This window comes from Camelus dromedarius, chromosome 13, assembly GCF_036321535.1.
Source record: "Camelus dromedarius isolate mCamDro1 chromosome 13, mCamDro1.pat, whole genome shotgun sequence".
Taxonomy (NCBI): domain Eukaryota; kingdom Metazoa; phylum Chordata; class Mammalia; order Artiodactyla; family Camelidae; genus Camelus; species Camelus dromedarius.
Genome location: NC_087448.1, coordinates 59,470,456 through 59,488,011, shown reverse-complemented (window position 1 = coordinate 59,488,011; position 17,556 = coordinate 59,470,456). Strand labels below are relative to the sequence as shown.

The 17,556-nt window shown below is 38.2% G+C and overlaps 1 protein-coding gene across 1 annotated transcript in view; it reads left to right on the top strand.

Annotated features, from left to right (window-relative positions):
• The window catches only part of FREM2 (FRAS1 related extracellular matrix 2), a 136,942-nt gene that overhangs the window by 9,345 nt on the left and 110,041 nt on the right, over positions 1-17,556 (top strand). The window contains exon 2 of the mRNA XM_031465926.2: positions 845-934. Within this exon, the coding sequence (XP_031321786.2) occupies positions 845-934 (90 nt within the window). The remainder of the gene's footprint in view (positions 1-844; positions 935-17,556) is intronic.

Below are 17,556 nucleotides of genomic sequence, written 5' to 3'. Positions count from 1 at the left end.
CCCAGATCAAATGGCAGTCCATTGTGAGTATCATGGAACAGAATATTTGTTTTATTATATTGTCTGTGTGGCATCATGAAGGAGAGAAACATAAAATAGATGAATCAGTTTCTTAAACTGTGCTGTAGTCAATACTGAAAACAAACTATGCCAGTGAATTCGATAGCTGGAACAGAAAACAACAGAAAAGGCATTTCTGAGGCAGAACAAATTTTCATTCTGAAGAAGGGTTTCAGCTTTTATTTGATGTTTTCTGTCCTAAGTTTGTTTTTTTTTTTTTTTTGGCATTGGGTCGTGATAGTAATTTCAATCTGTGAGATTAAAAAAAAAAATTTCCTTCATTTTCCTCTTAAAAATTTGGAGAGCTTACAGTCTTCTATACCACAAGAGGTGAGGAAATTTAGCCTGAGGTAGAGCAGAGGCGCCTCTTTCCTCTTAGGGCTAGTCCTACAGGGAGGCAAAGGGGTGTGACTTAAGTAGTGCCAGGAAATTTGCCATGCCTCAAAATATCTCCCTTACCACCTGTCACGGAACCTCGTATTCCCTATTTAGATAGCCACTCCTTTGGTGCATGAACATGCAAATACCATTGGGAGGGACAACACCTTGCTATTATTATAAACTAACTCTTACACTCTGTCTGTGTAAGGGATCTGATTTCCAAGGGACAGCTGAAATCAAGGGGCTTAGAGATATGAGAAATGAGATAGCACCGTTTCCCTTAGGAGATGAAGGAGATCTAAACATGGTTCAGAAAAGTAATAGCCAATAGGATTTACTATACATAATGAGTCACCTGTTTTGCCCTAGTAATTAATCATCTTGTTCTTTGGTTATTTTCTAGCTGACATTGACGATATGAAAATATGCTATGTTTTAAGAGAAGGGGCTAATGCTACAAGTGACGTATTCCATTTTACAGTTGAAGATGGTGGTAAGTGTCCACTCTGCTGTTGGCATAAACAGGGAGAGTGACTTTTACTCATTGCTCTTTGGCAACTTTAGTACAAGGAAATGGTATCAAATATTTTATGCTTACCTGAATTTATACTGGGTGAACTTGGTATTTGCTATAGACAATCTTACATTCTCAATCTGACACAGTACTACTCTGCAGTGATTGTGAATACATGTTCTAGTTACGGTATTCTTGCCTTACTATTTGTAAAGCACTGAAGGGAAAGCTCTATATGAATAGGATCCCCATGTCCAGTTGTTCATATGATGCTCTGTGTAAAGCTGCCTGCTTGAGGTGACAAGAGGATGTTGGAACCAGCCCAGCCCCACTTGTAAGCCACATTGCCTACTTCGCTGCTTCTGCCCAAAGAGGGTGCATTTTTCTAATTTGCTTGGGTGCTATGTGGACTCGTGCTGATGGATAATTCATTGCATTCACTGAGAAATCTGTGCTAAAGAAATGGATGGTTCACCTCACCAAGCTCAATGTGTCTAATGATTATCCTCGTTTGGGGGATTTTGTGACTTAGTCTAGCAAAACTTTTCCTTGGTGATGTCTGAATACTGCAGAGACTAGAATACGACCTGTGACCTAAGTCTCCCCAGTAATTTATCGTCATTGCTCCCCCAGAGCCCTGCCTGCCTCTCACAGCCCTCAGATCTCTCCCTAACCCTGTAGACCAGGAGAAAAGCTGGCCACTTCTAGATTGAATGTAAAGATGTTGTGTTCTCAAACACTCTCAGGAGAAGCCGAAGAACCTTAGCAAGAATGTGTGCTGTGTGAACAGGACCCAGTCATCTGCTTTCCTTAGGATGGTTTATAAAAACGGCACATTATTCTCTCATCGACCTCAAAAAGTTACATGCTTCCTCTTCCTAGTTTTTGAAGCATCGAATAGCGCTTGTTTAAAATATTGTTGGATGTAACAGGATCACATCTCTGAAAGACGACATCTGCTAGTGTGTACTAGAGAGGCCAAAAGAAGTGTGTTAAAGTGGGTTCAGCTATAAGATTTCTACTATAAATTTAATATGTTTCGTGCCTTTACTTTTTTAGTAGCCAAATCATACTTTTGTATTCTACATATTGTTCAATGAATCTTAGTATGAAACCAAGTTCTGAGAAGGAAAACATAATCTGCTTGTTGAATGTTGCTGCCCAATTGGGAAATTCTACTGTAAGTAAACTTCAGAGTGAGGCTCTGAAATAATTCAAATCCTTATTAAGGACTTAAATTATTGGTTAAGGACTAAATTATTGGCTCAAACTACCACATATACCTGTGAGAATGTCTGAATAAACCTCAGTAGCAAAAGTATGATTTTCTTCAAAATTACCCAAAAAAGTTTGAAATCCAGTGACTACAATTCCAAGACATTATCGCCTCTACCCTTTTTATCTTTTGCTTTTTCTCTCTTGCTTGCTTTCTTATACATCCTATTATTCTGCACATTTCTTTCCTTAGTTGAATGGAATGGTAGCATTCACTTTAAAATTTTGGTCTGTATTCAAACTTTGGAAAACATGCTGTATCATATTTCAAAATATTAAGTGAAGAATGACTAGCTGAGGAGACTGGGTTTATTTTGGGATTTACTGAAAATGTGGCTGAGCCTCTGAAGATTGTGTTTATGGAAATAGGAACTAAATCACTTCAAGAGCCTTTTCAGAGCTAGAATTTCATGTGAGAGAGAAAAATACCAGAGAGATTGTCCTTTACGCTTCTCCTAGCTGACGTGGCATTACTTACAGGGCTCGGGGAGATGCTGGCAAACAAACCGTGGGATAGAATTTACCTTAATTCTCCTGATGCAAGAACACGTCCCTGTGACAGAGTGAGCACAGAGATCTGCAAAATTAAAAAACAAAACGTCACATATATACTTCAAAATAGTTTTAATCTGATACTTTTTCAAAGATTTTTGCATTGTCTTGTAACATATTCTAATATTTAAATGAGAAGTGCAGCGCTATTTAAACTTACAGAGTATCTTGAGTGAATGTCCTCTCTGGGAAATGTGAGGTATTTTGCCAAACAGAAGTAAAAAAAAAAAAAAAAATTGCAATATTTGTGATAAAAGAAAAAAATAAAGATACTCTTCCTTTCTATAAAAATAATATTATACTAAGAATTTTGAATTTTTTCTGACCTATTATATCTTCTAGTAGTACAGTCAATAATTTTAGCAAAATATACTCTAGAAAAAATCTATTTTATAGACTAATATGAACACTTATTTTCAAAATCTCCAAACTTACGAATGTAAATTTCATGAACTAGAAAACATGTTTGTGAAGACACATTTATGGTATCATTTGACATTTCTCAAAGATATGTATGTCTCAGGAATGATGGCAGGTCCTTGAATCTTAAGAACAAAAATCACCCTTGTTTCTCAGTTGGCAGAATCGAGGTCTCAGAGTAGCCAGGGAACTTCCCCAGACATGCCCATCCATCCAGGAAGTACCAGAGCTCCCTCACTGGTAGTTACTTTTCCCATCTAAGTGATGACAGGCTTTCTGGACGGGAGGGTTTGGTTACTGAATTCAACTGTGGTGATTTATTATCTTTATATGATTGTAGTCAGCCTACCCATGAACCATCCCATGAAATATACAAGATGCTTCTAGCATGTCACGTCTGGGAAGCAAGTCAAGACACCGCGGCATAAAACCAAGAACTCGCTACTACCAACTCTCCTTCCAGTCCACTAAATTCACTTTCTTCAAGCCAACCCGATCGATTTTAGGATAGTGACTGTCTAAGGAAAATGACTGGAGCAAATATAATCCTCAGATCACCTTAAAAATAAGATATAGCTTTTAACATCAGCACTGAAGATGGGGAGAGGAGATTGAGGGGAACAGAAAACTAACATCTTTTCTTCTAGATTTCTTTATATTATCCTAAGAACCTGGCTAGCCACCGAGTTCTTCTGTTCTAATGTAGTAACAGATTAGGACCATTCACTACTAATGGGATGGCCCTAATGGGAGGATGCTTAGGAGAGAGTTACTGCTTTTTAGTTTTTGAAGGACTTTGAAGCAATTACCAAACGACAGGACTAAAGAGTACACTATTTGAAAAATAGGTAAAGTCAGGGTTTTCACCTTACGGAGTGCTACTGTGTTTGGGCTCAATGAATGTTGTTTAATATAGCACATGTATACACACACACATACACACACACACTTCATGCACATAGGTCCTCATATAGCGGAATTCTTTCAATTCAATCTTAAACCTATATATGATTTATTATTTATTTTTCTTTATGCAATTTTGCCCTCATAGTTCCCCGTGAGCATGATCAAAAAATTATTATTTTTATTTGGTGAAGAAACAGCATCACAGATACCGATAACTGATCTCCCTCTAGTTGCACAACGAGGCAGCTAGAGGCAAATATGAATCCCAGACTTTTTTCCCCAAACAGTAACTTTGATACTTATTCAGGATGGACATAGGAGGGAGGAAGACTTGAATTTTTCTGAGTTCTCTGGACTGAATTTTCAGGAATGTTTAGTAGATGAGAATGAGGTCAGAGCAGGATCAGCTGATGAATGCAAAGTTCTGTACATTTTTATTTTAGAATACGTTAAAGGTCCCTGTATCCCAACATTTATAGCATTCTTTCCTGATATCATCCTGTAATTTTCCTAACTACATGAGGAAAAATATTTAGTCTTTCTAAAGTTAAATTAAACGTAAGTTAAATCAGCCTTCAGGTAACATTTTATACTTATTTTATCAATTAAATTACAAAGAAACTTGTTTAAAAAAAAATCACTTCAGGGATTATGATGAAACAGGTATGCTTCTAAACTACTTTTGACCTTGTATACTGAGAAAATGAAGTTGGAAAACCATCTGTGAATACGTAGTTGCAGTCATGAAGGCTATAACGTTCCATGTCTTGAGAGATGGCTCAAAAGAAGCAAAAAGTAACAGGCACACATGTCTCATCGTGTTAAAAATAGCAATCTGGAAATTATTCTAAATGTCAATAAAAATAGAAAAAGCTTTTTAGTAATGACGGCAACACGACAAAACGTTATGTAGCCCTTAAATTCATAATTAAAACGTCTGCCATAGGGTAATTCTTAACGTGATCATTTAGTAATGAAATATGTTTATTGGAACATTAGTGACAAACATGAGAAGGTTATGTCAAGATAGGTCATCCATCCAGGAATTCTAGGGCCAGTCAACACATGCAGACTCACAGTAACAACCTATAAAGTCAAAATCGGACTTACGAGACGTGCTCCTGTTACCTGTGGCTTCGTGGAAGGAGCTTTTGTATATGAGCATCTGTCACCCATGGATTTAGCTAAAGCAACCTCCATTTCTTTTATTTTCACCCTTTATGTCTTCTCAAGGGTAACTCCATATAGTGATGATGATGATGATGATGATAATACAGACTTGGGAAATATATCCTCCTTTGATAATTGCCTCTTCTAATTCAAATTCCAGATCTAGTACCCTGGAGTTTTGTGGGGAGCAAAAAGCACGCATTCTTTTACCCCCTTCATAGCAGAGCATTTTTTATCTGATTTCTCCTCAGCACTTAACGCGCTGTCACTTTCCTGTAGCGTAAGCTCACGTGCCAGAGCTCCCGTCCCTTCTTTGTTTTCTCTCCCAGGGGCCCCTCCAGCTCTTCATTGTGATGTAAAAGCTCATCTCAAGTAACTATTCCAGGTATGCCCCACCCTCAGCCCTAATGACTGTTAATAACCCTTCAACCTTCCCTTCAAATGTCATCCCCTCTCCGGAGCTGCTCCCAACATCTTGATGACAGAGTTAGTCCTGCCCTTTTTTGTGCTTCTGTCCCTACCTTTATTAACAGTAAGACTGTTGTAGTCTGACTGTTTGCTAATGTGAAGAGCTCCATTAGCAGAGAAGGAACTTTTTCAAATCAAAAACGTGTCACTGATCTTTCTACCACAGTGTCGACCAGGAGGTGAACACACAGTAAATATTTAACAAATATTAAAGTAAATGAATAGACAAATGGGAAAAAGAAGCTCTAATATAAGGATCAGTTAAATAGTATTTTAAGAAAAGCTCCTATAAACAATTTCCAAGGGACCCTCTGCATTCCTTTAGAGCATTCTCTTATCCTAGCATTAATTTAAATCCCTGTGGCACCAAGAAAGATTTTTTTAGTAAAGCTTTCACATTTTTTAACACATGAAACAAACCGCTCTGAAAATGCCTTTGAAACCTTCCATGAAATACACCTAAGATCGAAATGATTCACAGGAACCACCAGCTCGGAGCTCACATTATTCTTAAAGAATTCTTTTCAGGGGAAAAAAAAAGTTACCAGCATAATATATAAATTATTACACAATTTTAAAACTTAAAGAGAAATAGACATTTTCTATAAATCACTGAAATTCAAAGGCATTGTATACATTTGTATGTCTCTTGTTTGTTTGCTTGACTCAAGTCTCAAAGCCTCAGCAGCAGATTCAAGCTACTTCTTGATGGGCAGAAGGAAGAACTAGGCTATGTGATCATCTGCCTTGGTGCACCACGCAGAAGGCGCTCTCCTTTTTTCTCCATTGTGAACACTGGCTTGCTGCTTCCTCACTTGAGCTCCCGCATGACATGGGCATGCCGTCTTAGGTAGTCTGTCTCCGGGTTTTGGCACTGAAACTGGGATGTCAGATGTGACATACGTGTTGGGCCATGACGATGTGTCTGGTCCGTAGCCAGACATGTGTTGCCACTGTCTTTGATTGTGCCTCGGGGTGCCCAGTTTTCCATCTGCCAGCATCCTTAATTCACATGCTATTAAAAGATATAAATAGCTTCTTGACGTAGTAGAAGAAGCTGCAAAGTGATTTCTGTGTATGAAATGTCAGTTAAGGACAAAGCTTTCAAATTTTTACTCCATACTTGACAATTGAATACTCAGACCCAAGGAGACTGGAAGCTCTTCACGGTAGCTAGAAGGAGCACATGTTTTTGCTGGAAGGTGACAACCAACGTCAGGGTTTAAGGCAAAGTCATTCTTGATAATTAGCTTGAATTTAAAGCAAGCGCTGGAAAAATATAAGTAAGTGCAGTAAGTCGGAAAACGAGGTCTGAGTACAAGCATTAGAAGATTATACAGACATATTCAGCTTAGAGAAAAAAGCAAGCGTTCTTGGCAATAAAATTAATTGCTAGTGACATGAGAACCAGGGGAAAGATACGAGTGCCTTAGGGAGTTATAATAAGAGGGTGAAGTAATGGCAGGCACTGAGACAAGTATTTTTAATCTGTATGAGAGCACGGATCGACTAGAATGCCGACCCTGGGAAGAGGTGTTGGCCACAGTGGCATAACGTTTGTGAGCCTTTCTTCTTTCGTTGAGCTATCAGAACCGTTCAAGTCATCCAGGTCTTTCTATGCCAGATCCTTACCTTTAAAAAAAAGCATGAGTCTATAAAATACCTGTACCGTGTCCATGGAAGAAACCGTGCCTTTTAAATAGAGAAGTGTAAACTAAACTTTATTAGTCTTTCAGTTCATTCCAAAAGTATATGTCATTTGGAGGTACTGCTTTTATCTGCTTTAGTTCAGAGGAAACTTTTCTTAAATCATTAAATCTTCCCATGAGTATGAATCCTTATTAGATATGTTTTTAGAGGGTTAGCACGATTCTGTGTTTACTCTCAAAACAAATGATAATCACCTTTTGAAAACTAAGCAAATCTTTCGTAAGTGATTAAAATACCGTAATCTCAAATCAAATATTTACTTGTCGTATATATTACATAACTGGAAAACATCCCATCTGTCTCTTTAAGTTTGCCCTGGGTGGCTGGCAGGAATGCAAGGTGCTGCTCAGTGGTCTGGTACACAGTTGTAATGAGTATGTTCCTATGTTTGCTAGAACCTCTAAGAATACAACAGAGAACCAGAGTGCAATGAAGAGAAGGTTCAGGGTTTCTATGGCAACACTTACTTGGTAAAAAGAGTTTCCCTATTCATTTACTTATTGACTTGTTTAACAAGTATTTTTGGAGCACCCACTACGTTTCAGGTATCTACTGGGATCTGGGGAAACAGTGATGAACATACCAGTCGTGATCTTTGCCCTGAGGCTCTGATAGGTATGGATGATAAAGCAGCAGACAAATAAAACATTTATACATTATTTAAAATATTGTGGAGATTATAATTAGATCCAAGGTAGAGATGCAGCTGTCAAGAAAGGCCTCTGAAAGGTGATATTTCAGCTTAGACTTAGGATGAGGTAAAGCTGCCACAGGAAGAAGGGAGGAAGGAACGTTCCAGGCAGAGGGAAAAGCATGTGCGAAGGCATCGAGCTTTGTGTGTTCAAGTGATCAGAAGGGCACCAACAAGCCTGGAGCTCAACTAGCAAACCAGAGAGTGGGACAAAACGATGCTGGAGAGCTAGACTGGAGCCAGATGGTGCAGAGCCTTATAAACCCAGGGCAGCAATGTAACTTTTGTTGTAAGGGAAGGAGAAGCCCCTGCCCCCTGCAAAGTGTTTTATTTTTTGGTGGGGGCAGGTAGTTAGGCTATTTATTTACTTATTTATTTAAAGGGAGGTACTGGGGATTGAACCCAGGACGTCATGCATGCTGAGCACATACTCTACCGCTGAGTTATACCCTCCCCCACCCCCACAACTTGCTTTAAAGCAAGGGAGCGAGCGACATGTTCCAATTTATGTCTTCAGATGATGACTCTTGTAGCTGTAGAGTCAAGAGGAGGCATCAAGGAGAAAACAGGGACACTGAGGGGAGGCTGATGCAGGAAGACAGTCGTGCTGTGGAGAGAACAGGCTTGTGTGATTTCACATCTCCATCTGTAGGACTTATTGGTGGACTGGATTAGAGGATAAGGAAAAAAGAGAATGTAAGCATGATTCTGGGTTTCCTGGCCAGCGGAGCGTGGTGTTGCCATTCATCGAGGTGGAAAAGAGTAGAGGGGCATGGAAGAAGTTTAAGGGAGGAAGTTATGTTCATTTCAAACATATTAATGATGAGATGTCTTACTTCCTTGAAATGTGTACACAGGAAGGCCGACCTCCTGACCCTGCTTATCTGCCTCTCCATCGAAGTGAGGGGCACAGGCTTTGCGGTTAGATGGGTGATGTGACCCTGAACCAAGTCACCGAGCACTTCTTCGCCTTGGTGTCATGTGTAAAGTGGGACAATGACAGTACTTAGCTAATAGGTTCTTTCGAACATTTAAGTAAGATGATTCATGGAAATAAGACCATTCCTGCCGCACAGGTCCTGCTGCGTAGTAACAACTGTACAGTTTGCTGCTGCACACAACGAGAGTTTCCGGAGCTTTTCTGTTTTACCTTCTTTTTTTTTCTTGCTTATTTTCCCTCCCTCCCTTCTCCTTCTGCCCTTTTCTTTCTTCCTTTCTTCCTTTTTTTTTTTTTTTTTTCTTTCTCACAGCAGCTGTGTATACAGCTTGACTGTCTGTTCTTGGTGGAGAGCTGGGGGATACAGGGATGAAAACTGAAAAATAATGAATACTTCTTCAATGCTGAGTTTAAAGGCTAAGAATGCTTCCAAAGTTATTTGACCATTAGTAAGTAGCTAAGCTAAGATTTTCATTAATCTAATAATAATGAGTTTTCCCTTGGGTCAAATCATGGAAGGGCGAGCACTGCGCCTCTCCAGCCCACTGCTCAGGTTTTATTTCTCTCACTGGAGGCAAAAGTTGTATAAACTTGAAGGTTAAATATAGTAACCTGCTTTGAGTAAACATCTGGATTTAGCAATTGTGAGGCTCAAAGGACGGTTTTGATTGCAAGTGTAATATCAGCTGAAGATAGTGATAAGATACCATGTTTGTTCAGGTCTTGGAATCACCTAAATACATTTAGTATAGAACGCTGCACTCACACGGCTGACAGATGCTCCAGGTAGTCAGTATTATAAAGAAAAAGCAATTAAATAAATGCATCTTTGAGGAAATTAGTGAATTTAAGTAATAAAAGCGTGTATTTTGAAATTCTCCCTCTAGGTCATTGGGAAATAAGTGTCATGTGTGTGTATATATATAATATATATATATTATATATAATGTGTGTATATATATGTAGCTTCTAATTTGTTCCTTAACCACTGAATATTGCTTGTACAAATGATTTGTAGTAAACAGATACTTCTTGATTCCATGTAGTAAAAATGTAAAATCTTATTTTCCTGTGGTATGATGAGAAAATCGTCTGCTTTTTAAAATCTTGTCCCTCCAAGGTTCTTATGAATAATGATTGGGTTGTATGTAGATTTTATTTAACAGCTTTATTTATTTGTTTCTACCTGATAAGAATTAAAGCCACGGGTCTTTCTAAAATATTCCACTGAAGTCAAAGGGACGAATGTCGTACTCAATCCTGATTAAAAGTAAGGAAAACTGACATCTATTGTGATAAAGTGATGAATGTGTGAACCATGCGCACAAATAATATGGATGCTTTTGTTCTTTCTTCACAAATGTAGATTGATCTCAGAATGTACATTTCCTAGGAGCAATAATGTTTGTGTAAATGAGGGGGTAAAAATATTCCTTAACATTTTGTTTTAAACTGTTAGTGTAAATTTACTAAAATCATCCATTTATTATCCATTTCTGTCCCTAAGAATCAAAAATCAATTGCCAAATCATGGTACATAAGCAATTTTTTTCTTGAGAAGATAAATATCAGGATACGAAAACAGTGTGCCTTGAAATGGTTTATGTTTAGAATTCTTATATTGTTATGGTAGAAGGTTCCAGAATAAGTTATTCAATTATGGCTAAATGCCATTTCACATAAGATTTGCTTTTTGCAAAGACTATTAGTATTCTTGGTATTAAGAAATTAAAAGGAAACGATTAAGGGAAAAATAATTCCATTAGCTATGTTTAGTTTTCAGTTGAGAACTACTTTGTATTCTTTACGTTCATTTGAAGTACGCTTGGAGAACAGCACCCTCGTGGTATCTTCTGATGAAGGAAGCGAGGACACATTTCTCCTCTTTTTGTTTCAAGAGAGCTCTGGCCGCTTCCCTCCAGACAGAGAGCAGAAAGGCCAGCTCCCTCCATTTCTCCGCTGCTTTCCCCTGCCCAGGAAGGTCTATTCATTCCATCTCGCTAAAGCCCTACCTGTTGCCTTGAACGCCACTTCCACAGCTGGGAGAGGCAGGAGTTGAGAACACTGAAAACAGTGTTTTCAAGCATAGCTCAAGAGAGCCACTTCAGAACTTGAAAACAAAGTGGTAAAACTGGTCAGCAGACTTCAGAAATCCAAGAGGCAGGGGAGAACCATTTTGTGCCCCCACAATCCTTCTCTTGCATTACTTTACATGGAAATAGCCCACGATTAAATGCATTGCATCATTGCTATAGAATTAAGAAAGAGAGGTTATATTTAACCATTTAAGAAATTGTCATTAACTATTGGGAAAAAAAAAAAAAAAAACCTTCTCTTGCTCCCTAAACCTCAAGGACCATTTTATTTCACCATGCATGTCCATCCAGTTACTAAATCTGTCCATTTTACCTGCTTCCTGAATTTATGTTGAATCAGATGCCTTCACTAACTTTATGGCTCTTGCTTCCATTAGAATCACACTGAGGTTTATCTTAAATGATTTAATGAATGCAAACTGCTTAAAATAATGAGTGGCATGCATGTTAGCCATTTTCCCCAGCTAGAATATAGTGTGATATCCATGAGAACCCTCTCTGGGTTTTGAACTATCTCTGTTTTCCACCTTTGTTTTTCTCTGATGCATCCTCAGTGCCTAGAGCATATAGTTGATCCATAAATGTTTGTTGAGTGAATGAATGCCTTTATTCCAATGTGATTCTCCTAATGGAGCTCTTCATCTCTTGTCATTTTCTCCTCTGATTCAGATATACACTGTTTCCATAGTTACCTAAAAATACTAATTATCTTTTTTTAAAAAAACTTCTGTTCTTCCTTCTGCTCCCACAGTTAATTTTCTAAAGTGCAAATCCTCTGATATCGTCTTTACTTTCTAATTCTCAATGGTCTCTTGCTTGGCACAGAATAAAATTCAGACTCGTCTTGATGTACCAGTTGGCCGAGTCTAATCCATCCAGTCACAGAGCCTTTTCAGGATTCCCGCACATGCCATGTGCCTTTCCTTCCCTCCCAGGCATCCTTCCACTGCTCCTGCAAGGGTTTTAGCCCAATAGTATGTTTTCTCCCTAACTTCTGCCCCTGTTGTTGATTAAGGTCAGACATCACTTCCTCCATGTTCCTGTAAACTACTTACATTTGTATCCAGGGACAATACTCAAAATATTGATTTATATATCCATAAATTGATTTATGTAATAATTTACATCATTGTCAATTGTAAAATTATATATATACATACTTATGAATGTGAATATATATATTCATGAATATAATTACTTACCAAGTGAGGTAAGTGACAGCACAAATAATAGTAGCATAGTATAAGAAGGTTGTTAATATACTACGCAGTATAACATAGTATATAAATATTTATATTATTATATAAATAAATATTTTATATAAAGCAGTGCTTACAATATAATGTTTTAGTACAAATTACTCAACAAATCACTAATTTATAATCTTTTGTTTTGATGTCATCTTTTATTTAACACAGCTTTCACAAGCTAAAGGATACCTTCCCCGGGCCATGATTTGACACAGGAACAACCCCTTCCGATGACTTTGCCCTCAGATTGGTCATTATTCAATGATTTGTGTCCTTAATTGTTAGAAAATTGCTCTCAGCATCAGAAGTGTTGTTTATGTATATTCCTGTCTCCTTGTCTAGGGCTTAGTCTCCACATGGCACTTTGTAGGAGGTCAGCAAATATTTACGGGATGAAGTTGTGAATAAATATCGACGGTAAATACTTGCTGGTTTCGATTTTCTCTTAAGGTTGTATGTGGAGTATCTTTGGAAGGCAGGAGAAGAATCTAAGGCAAAATAGAATAGTCTTACCAGTTGGAAAGAATGGAAAATAAAAGCTTGTCTCTTCTTCTAGCTAGCTTTCAAACACACACAGGTGTATATGAACATATACTTTCCCAATATTCTTTGTGTCGGCTTTCACGGTGACATCAAACTCATTGTCTTCCTTGTTATAAGATGGAGTTCCTCTTCTTATGTGTATATGCCTGGATGTTTCTAGGTTAGAGGTTTAGCTTTTAGACATTTCAGTTTTATAGATGCTGTAATTTCTTTGACTTAGTTATTATAATAAGCACACCGAATCTTATTGATTTATGGTCTAGACAACACTGAGAACTGAATGAACTTATACTCTTAATAGACTCACTTCACTCCCCTTTTCCTACAGCATTTTGACAAAGCCAAGAAAACTGCTCACCCTTTCCCCTCCCTATTCCCATCTCTACCTCAAGTATGTACGTGGGGAAAGTCAACATCCATAAGAAAATGTACAAAGTCAATTCAGTGATACCTGACATCTGTTTCATTTAATTTGGGCAAAAAGTAGGACTGTAAAGGATAAAGTAGATTAGCAAAACATTTTACAGCAGAGGTTCTTCTAAATAAATGTTGTTGCTAAGTGATGTGATAAAGGTGGCTAGAAATAAATGAGTCTCTGTTTTACCTGCTTAATTAAATATTCACTGTATGAATTTATACAGTGATTGTGGTGAAGACCATGTTTACAGGGCCTTTCAAATTGTAGAAACAATACAGCATTTGATTTTGAGATTTCAGAGAAAGGATTGTCTTTTAAATAGAAGAGTCAATTTTTTAATGTGTTGATCAAGTCACCAGTTTATTACACTCATGTAGGCACAGTTTTTCAGTCTTATGACTTATTTAAAAATTAAAAATAATTTTCAAATTTGAAAGCACTTTTCCATGAAAAGACTGAAATGAATTGAGTCCATTCACAATTATAAAAACATGGATTAAAAAGAGCATAGAATCTACCAAGACCGCTTAATACAGGTTCTTCCATATCCTTATTTCTTCCTTAGGGATAATATACACAGATAGACCCCTTCTAGTATTTTAATGATGATTTAGTATCTTTATTAAGTAGAATTCAGAAAGCATTTTATGTATATTTCTATTTTTAGCCCATCAGTTACTTTGAGACAGGCCAGTACACACACACACACACACACACACACACACACACGCTCACACACACAGACTTCTCCTGTGGGACCCTAGGATGTCACTATTTGGTAACCAGTTTTACACCTTAGTAAGTTAATAACATTTTCCTGCTACCAGTTCCAAAATTGGCCTCTTAAGCAATCCTATGAAAAGAGGCTGAAGATACTTTGTTACCTTCTCAATTACTCCTGAATGGTAATTTGATTTGGCATTTAATTCTCACAGCAGTGAGGTGTCTGTATCCGATGCAATGTCTCTGTCATCCTCATTTCTTTTACTGGTAGGTCTAGCCCTTCAATCGTCTAAATATCTTTAAAATATTTTTGGACCCATCTGCATTCTCTCTTCCAGGCTAACAGGTGGAATCAAGCTGCAGTCTTGCTGTTTTTAAGAGCTGATGAGACCAAGACCCCCCTTAGCATTCCTTTTCCCTTTTTAGTATTAATGGAAAGAAAGTATGGTTTATAATGATCTTTTGAACTTTGAATTCCTGGCATGCTTCTTCAGAGCATCTGCTAGCTCAGAAGTCATTTTACATTGGTAAGCTGTACGTAACAGAGTTTCTTCAGTATTTGCTGACACCTCTTATTTTACCAGTCTCTCTTTCCTTCACTATAAAAATTTACACTGATACATTTAAGAGATAAGTCTATTACATCTAATAGACAATTAGCTGTTAATTACATAACCTCAATTTTGAATGTAGCCATCATTGCAAAATTTGTAGTGGCAGGTTGGTAGCGGGCCTGCAGACAGAAGAGACAGGGAGCTGTTACACTTTGTACATAACCAGCAATTTACCCCTAGCTACCATACTGGATTATCCAAAGAGCAATCAGTGATTTTTATTATCCCCATTTTACTTATGAAGAGAGTGAGACTCAAAGAATTGAAATAAATTTCTCAGTTACTGTATTCACTTCTTATTGCTGGATAACAAATTACCAGAAACTTAGTGACTTAAAATAACACAAAATTTATTATTTTATGGTGTGGAGATCAGAGTTTTAATATGGGTCTGACTAGGTTAAAATCAAGGCATTGGCAGAGCTGTGTTTCCAGTTCTTAGAGCCTGCCTGCATGCCTTGGCTTGTGGCCCTGTCTTCCCTCTTCAAAGCTAGCCGTGTAGCCTCTTCAAAAATCTCTCTAATGCTGACCTTCTGCTTCACACTTTCACTTAAAAGGACCCTTGTGATTATATTGTGCTCATCCAGATAATCTAGGATAATCTTTCTATCTCACAGTCAACTCATTAGCAATCTTAGTCAGTATGCAATCTTAATTCCCCATTTGCCTTGTAAAGGAAAATATTCACAGATTCCCCAGGGTTTAGCATGAGGACATCTTTGAGGGGCCATTATTCTACCTATCAAAGTAATCCTGTTTATAGGGAATAAACCAAGTGATGAGTCAAGTCTAGATTTGTCCACATGTTGGTAGAATTCAAGAGACTCAAGACAGGTCCTTCTATGCAAAAATGTCTCACCCACTGCCTGCCATAATACCTGAAATCCATCATTAGAATCAGTTTCTTCGAGGTTCATATGCAAAAGTCATCAAGAATCCCCCAGGTAAAATTCAGACATCACAAGTCCTCAGGAGAAGATTTATCAGCAGTTTACTGAATACAATGAGTATTTCAGGGGCAGGAAAGAAGGGAAAAGCATAGCAAAGAAGGTCATTAAAAGGGGAAGCGTAACGAGGCCAGTTTTCTTCCCAGCCTGTTGTATCATTTGGCCCAGAGCTAGTCTCAGTGGTAGGATTTCCCCCTTACTTAGGGATATGAGGCATGTACAAACAGCGTTGTAACTTTTCTTTGATGTATTTTCTATTTTCTTAATCCTTATTTACTACTATCCTGTTGATACTTGACAATTCAACTCCAAAGAAAAATCAATTGGCCCGCTGTCAACTAGAATGGAGACGGATTTGTCTAGAGAGATTGACACTGAATGTAGTCAATTTAATTGGACAAAATTTTGTTGAATTCTTGGTATGTGCAAGCCACAGGGCTTAAACATGTAGGACTTACATGTGCTCGAGCAGATACTAATTGCACCTCTATTCTGGGTAGACGCTGACATACAAAAGCTTTAATTCCACATGAATTGAAGAAAGTTGTCTGAATCACATCCTATAAACTTAGATATCTGGAGTGTCCCATGTCCCCAGGCAGGACTTCTGAGGCTGCTTTGGACCAGAGTAAAGGTAGATCTGCAGCTCACAGCCTAAGGGGCAAAAAGCTTAAGTCTTCAGTACAAATGAATTAGATTGAATTGAAGATTCTGCACAGTGTTTTGCAAATACTTTATGAGGCAAATGACAGACACTAAAGAAACCAGAATTGAGCAATCTGGTTCAAAAGGGAGAGAGAAAGACTGAGTCTAGACATCATGGGGCCCTTTGACTTCCCTAGGATGCGGGGGGAGACGTTAGGGTGCCCAGAGGGTTGGGGTCCAAAAGGAGGAGTCCTATTTCTAAGATGTATTATTACTCGCCTCAACATGGATCCGGTATTAACTCAGGGTATCCTAAAATGTGGAAGTAAACAGATATTTCTGTTCATGAATTTGATGAAAAGACACTATGACTATAAAGTAATTGTGTGTTTGGTAGGTCCAGAAGAAAAAAAAATTCATATTGGCTGGCAGTGCATTGAAGTTAAAGTCCAGAACTTGAGGAAAGTCAGACAAACTAAGATGTCAGAGGGAAGGGAGCCCAGATAGGGGGCCGGGAAGGTGACAGAGAGCAACCAGCAGGACAGGAGCAGCCCTGGATGAAGACAGCGGACCAGAAGGAGAGCAGGGGTGGCCGAGGTCGCCCCCTGGGGTAGGGAAGTGACATGAGCCACACAGCGGGATCGTCAGTGGGGGCATTTGCTGTGGGACCACTGCAAGCTGATCCTTTATGCAGAACAGCCCCATGCCCCGTGCCAGACCAAGGATGGGTGAATTACAGATGACATCAGCTGGTGCTGATCCAAAAGGCAGGTTAACAACAGATTTTATGAGAAAGAATAATTGGCCAACCTATGCATATTCAAGCAATAAAATATCAACAGATTCTGAAGCTGTGGAGGAAAAAAGTATTAACTTTGTAACAACTCGTTTCTGAGATGAGTCTAACTCTTAATACCATTTTAGCACTGAAGGGTCCAATCATTTGCCAAATTTTATTCTAAGTAATAATAAACTAAGTAGTGTTTACCTTTGCATTTTAGTGGAATAAATACAGACTCATTATCTCCTTGAGGTACTAAAAAATACTAGTGCCAGAAAATAAAGCCCTGAAAATACCAAGTTTGAAGACGATGACAGTTTCCATCCTTCTTGAATACCACCTGTGACTCAGAATAAATTCTCAGCCCCAGCCAGGAATCAGAATCGCCCGGGGAGTTTTTAAAAGTCCTGAAGCCCAAGCCAGTCCCAGAAATTTGAATCTCTGGAACTGGGACA